Source organism: Engraulis encrasicolus, chromosome 12 (assembly GCF_034702125.1).
Source record: "Engraulis encrasicolus isolate BLACKSEA-1 chromosome 12, IST_EnEncr_1.0, whole genome shotgun sequence".
Lineage (NCBI taxonomy): Eukaryota > Metazoa > Chordata > Actinopteri > Clupeiformes > Engraulidae > Engraulis > Engraulis encrasicolus.
Genome location: NC_085868.1, coordinates 21287341 through 21292340, shown reverse-complemented (window position 1 = coordinate 21292340; position 5000 = coordinate 21287341). Strand labels below are relative to the sequence as shown.

The following is a 5000-nucleotide window of genomic DNA, read 5'->3' as shown; positions in this document are numbered from 1 at the left end:
GGCTGCATACGTAAGTGCAGTTGTGACACAATGGACACTCATAGGTGACCTGCATACTCTGCAGTGCCAAGCACTGAGAAACCAACCTTAATACCACTACCAGACAACACATTGTGCGTTGTTAACACCCACTCATGCAGAGCGCTTATAATAAGCTTGTTGTTACAAAAATGGTAGTAATGCCCAAGTCTTAATCTGTTACGTAAGACGCTCAGTAAGTAGTTGAATTGAGTAAGGAAGGTAAGCTAATGTAACTTTATCTATAGGAGTTGAGTTGAGTAAGGATGTTAGGGTAAGGTAACTTTACACATATGAGTTGAGCTTTTCCAGCAAACAGCAAGTCACGGAAGTGCTGTGGCACAGTGTGCTAAGCCGCCCACATTTGGGCTCGCATGCCCATGGGGACACCGGTTCAAGTCCGACCGGGGTCATTTCCCAGCCCTACCCTGGGTCTTTCTCAAAACCTAGGACAGTGTCCTTCCAAGTGTATCAGCCTAATTAGTCACGCCCAGTGATTGGATACTCTTTGGTGAACTCTACAGAATATCCAATCACTGGGTGTTACTAATAAAGAGTATCCAATCACTGGGTGTGACTAATTAGGCTACACTTGGAAGGACACTGTCCTGGGTTTTGAGAAGGGCCCCCTGTGTCTCTCTCCTGCTCATTTCCTGTCTCCTCTCACACTGTCCTGTCATAAAAAAGCCAAAAAAAAAGCCTTCAGATGAAGGCCTCTTTTTTGGGCCTTTTTCTTTATTCATGATAGAACTGTGGATGACAGACAGGAAGCAAGTGGGTGGAGAGAAGGGGAAGGACTGGCAAAGGACCAAGGGCGGAATCAAACCTGGGTCACCAGCATAGCAGTACAGTGCCCTACCGATTGAGCCACGACAAGGCCTGGTGCTCTTACCAGCATTTCACTACTGTACTGCACAACAACACTAGAGGATGCATAAGTGGACAGTGACAAATACTGTATGTGTACTTACAGGTGGTGTGCGCCTTTTACGGCCTAGTGGGACTTGACTTGTACCTCACTGCCACTGTCACAGGACAATGAACCGTGAATATGCACTCGCACTACTACTACTGGCACCCTAGAAGTTGCCTACCGGTAAGTTGACTATGACAAATCTATGTACGTTGCACTCACAGGTGAAGTGCGCCTTGACGGCCTTGTGCATGAGACTTGTACCAGACATAATAATAATAATAATAATAATAATAATAATAATAATAATAATAATAATAATAATAATAATAGTAATTGTATTTGTATAGCACTGTATCATACAAGGCATGCAAGTCAAAGTTCTTAACAAATGGGAAAAAAACATCATTGTTAGAGATGGATTTAAAAGGAGAGGTAGAGAGGAGAGGCAGAAATAGCAGGAAGGCAGAGGAAGAAGAGATAGATAGAGATTGTAGAGTCATAAGGTCCACGGAGGTTAGGACCAGGATTCTTAGAGGCGTAAGGTCCATAGTGGCTGGGTCTAGCATAAGTCATAGATAGTCACACTGAATTTGGGCGCTCAGATGCGGCCCCTGGTGGCATCAGGGGTGAGGAAAAACTCCCTTATGCTTGATTCATAGTTTGTAGGGGGAAAAAGCTCAATGAGGTCTGAGGAAAAAAAACCCTATAGCCAGGAAGAAACCTCAGGCAGAGACCAGCGGCCACCTAGGGGAGCCCCCTGCCAGGGCACATAGTGATAATGCGTAATGTATGTAATGCATAGTGTATGTAACGCGTAGTGCAGTGGTTCCCAACCTATGGGTCACCAAAGATCCACGGGGGGTCGCGAAGCTCTCTTGATTTTAAGGGGTTTCATTTTAATACCATATATAGCCCATTTTGAATAAATGACACATGCATAGAAGCAACAAAATTTAAGTGCTACATTAAACATTTATTCTGTTTTTGAACAAAGACGAATTGAGGAATAAAATGATAACTAAAATGAGTTTTCGCAGGAAACAGAGCGTATCACGTGACTCCCTCTCATGTGGGAGCTGGGTCACCAAAGCTTACAATGGTAAAAATATGGGTCCCTGAAGAAAAAGGTTGGGAACCACTGGCGTAATGTATGTAACGCCTAGTGTATGTAACGCGTAATGTATGTAATGTGTACTTACAGGTGGAGTGGGCCTTGACGGCCTTATGGGACTTGTACCAGATGGTCATGCAGTCCTCCTGCAGCCGGAAGTAGCGCTGCTTCTTCCACGAGCGCGACTTGATCTTCCGCATCATGGCGCCCACAAACATGGACTGCAAGTTGTCATCGCCTTGGATACCTGGAACAGGGGAGGGAGAGGAGGAGGCAGAGGAGGAAAAGGAGAGGAGGAAGAGGAAGAGGAGAGGGAGAGGAGGAGGAGGAGGAGGAGGAGGAGGGGGAGAGGACGAAGAGGAGAGGAGGAGGAAGAGGAGAGGGAGGAGAGGAGGAAGAGGAGAGGAAGAGGAGAGGGAGGAGAGGAGGAAGAATAGAAGAGGGAGGAGGAAGAGGAGAGGAGGAAGAAGAGGAGAAGGAGGAGAGGAGGAAGAGGAGAGGAAGAGGAGAGGGAGGAGAGGGAGGAAGAAGAGGAGAGGGAGGAGAGGAGGAAGAAGAGGAGAGGGAGGAGGAAGAGGAGAGGGAGGAGAGGAGGAAGAAGAGGAGAGGGAGGAGGAAGAGGAGAGGAAGAGGAAGAGGAGAGGGAGGAGAGGGAGAAAGAAGAGGAGAGGGAGGAGAGGAGGAAGAAGAGGAGAGGGAGGAGGAAGAGGAGAGGGAGGAGAGGGAGAAAGAAGAGGAGAGGGAGGAGAGGAGTAAGAGGAGAGGAAGAGGAGAGGGAGGAGAGGATGAAGAATAGGAGAGGGAGAAGGAAGAGGAGAGGGAGGAGAGGAGGAAGAAGAGGAGAGGGAGGAGGAAGAGGAGAGGGAGGAGGAAGAGATGAGTGGAGACGGAGGAGGGGAGTAGGGATAAGAGGGGATAAAGAGGAGGAGGAAAGGAAGTGGACGATGTGGAAAAATGAAGAGAGGTTGAGGAAGAGGAGGAGACCAGAGAGGGAGGGGAGGGAGAAGAGGAGAGGGAATGATTTGGCAGGGAGGAAGAAGAGAGGGAAGGAGAGAGAAATGGAGGAAGAGAGGGAGGAAGAAGATATGGACATCACACACACGTTATATACACATCGTATTACAAACCATGATAAAGTGGTAAGATATAACTAATATCTGGAAATAAATCTAGACCCCCAAATATGAATGTGTAATATTTCATACACATGTTATTACATAGTTTTAATAAAGATACTTCATACCAAATAGCTTATCACCAAACACATTTCAACATTATTATGAATTTACGATCCGTGCCAAAACAACACTTACGTAGGCCGCTTTGGGGAGACGCCATTTGTCGCTGTCTCAGACTTCTGGCATCTGCTTTTCAATACACATCCGGAGGAGGAGGAGGAGGAGGAGGAGGAGGAGGGGGATAAAAACACAACATGATAAAATGTTGGGGCTTTTTGGGCTTTATTATTACAGGACAGTGTGAGAGTAGACAGGAAATGATTGGCAGAGAGAGATGGGGCAGGGCCAGGAAATGACCCTGGCTAGACTCGAACCGGGGTCCCCGTGGGCAATGTAAGCCCAAATGTGGGGGGCTTAGTGCGCTGTGCCACAGCGCCCCCTGATAAATGACAATAAGTAGAAAGCAGATATGCTGGGTGGTGCCCTACATCAACAATGTGACTCACTGCACTGCACTGCACTGCACACACTCAAAACATAAAATATAACCAACACAGAGTCAAATGTGACTGTCAGAATCGGAAAGCTGGAATACTCCTTGGAGTACAGTGGAGGCCATATTGATCTCTGACTGAACATTTCATTATTCATTGATGTTCATGTCGAGGAATTTCACGAGGTCAGTTGTAAGCAGCTGGATGTACTATTTAGTTGAAAGTCCAAGAGTAAGTCCGATATGACCTGGATGGAAATTAGAATCTCCACAACAGTACAATGTAGGAAATATTGACGTTCAAATTTCAATATCATTGCCATACAGACAGTATATCAGTACCAGCACTATTAACACAAGCTCTAGAAAACAGCTAAAATATTTAAACATGGATATAGTAGTTATAGAGCCCCTAGTTTGGAGAGCGGTCCCTAACTTTTACGTTTAACTGGCTTGCAGGTTTTTTTTTACATTTTTACGTTTTTTATATTTTACAGTGTACTAACTAAACTCCCCCTTCCCTGTTGGAATGTGCTTTTTGGCAGATGTGACTTTGACAGCCCAAAAAAATCTCAAAACCCCCCTGGAAGCACTAAATCCTGCACAATTTCAAATAAATGTTATTGATTTCTATGGCCATAAATCTGCAGAGAAACACACCCAAATTCCATTTTGTGCTGTGAGCATGTGGTGATGTTGCAGAGGTGGTTTTGTCCATGCCTCCAAATAAGGAGCAGGGTCTGAGACGGAGGCTTATTTTATTATTATTTTTTAAAAATATTTTGTTTATGGGCTTTTTTTGCCTTTATTTGACAGAGCAGTGAAGGCAATTACAGGACGTGAGTGGGGAGAGAGACAAGCGGAAGGACAGGCAAAGGACCCAGGCCAGGAATCGAACCCGGGTCAGCCGCATCGCAAACGAGTGCCCTACCATTTGCGCCATGGTAGGGCCCGAGTTGGAGTCTTATTGAATTTTCCTACTATAGACTTTCCACCTGCCACCGCACCTCTACCACATCCATTATCTTAAACCGTTAAAACACGGCGTTTTAAATTTGCTGTTACCAGAATGGTAATGGCCGAGTCATAGGCCATTACTAAAAGCCCTGTTATAGTAGAGTAGAACTATAGTATTTAACCTTTCAATGGCTATTACAGTGTGCCACTGATGTTACAGCGATCATTATGGGGCTACAAGTAAGCTATTGGGTTTTTTTTACAGTGCTTTGTTTGGCCTTTATTTCAATTGTACAGTGTGAGAGGAGAGAGGAAGCAAGTGGGAGA

The 5000-nt window shown here is 45.6% G+C and overlaps 1 protein-coding gene across 1 annotated transcript in view; it reads right to left on the bottom strand.

Moving 5' to 3' along the window:
• Window positions 1-5000, bottom strand: part of plcd4a (phospholipase C, delta 4a) — a 36576-nt gene that overhangs the window by 25740 nt on the left and 5836 nt on the right. The window contains exons 2-3 of the mRNA XM_063211741.1: window positions 3359-3409; window positions 2134-2292 (exon numbers count right to left, since the gene is read on the bottom strand). Of these exons, the coding sequence (XP_063067811.1) occupies window positions 2134-2292; window positions 3359-3383 (184 nt within the window). The 5' untranslated portion in view covers window positions 3384-3409. The remainder of the gene's footprint in view (window positions 1-2133; window positions 2293-3358; window positions 3410-5000) is intronic.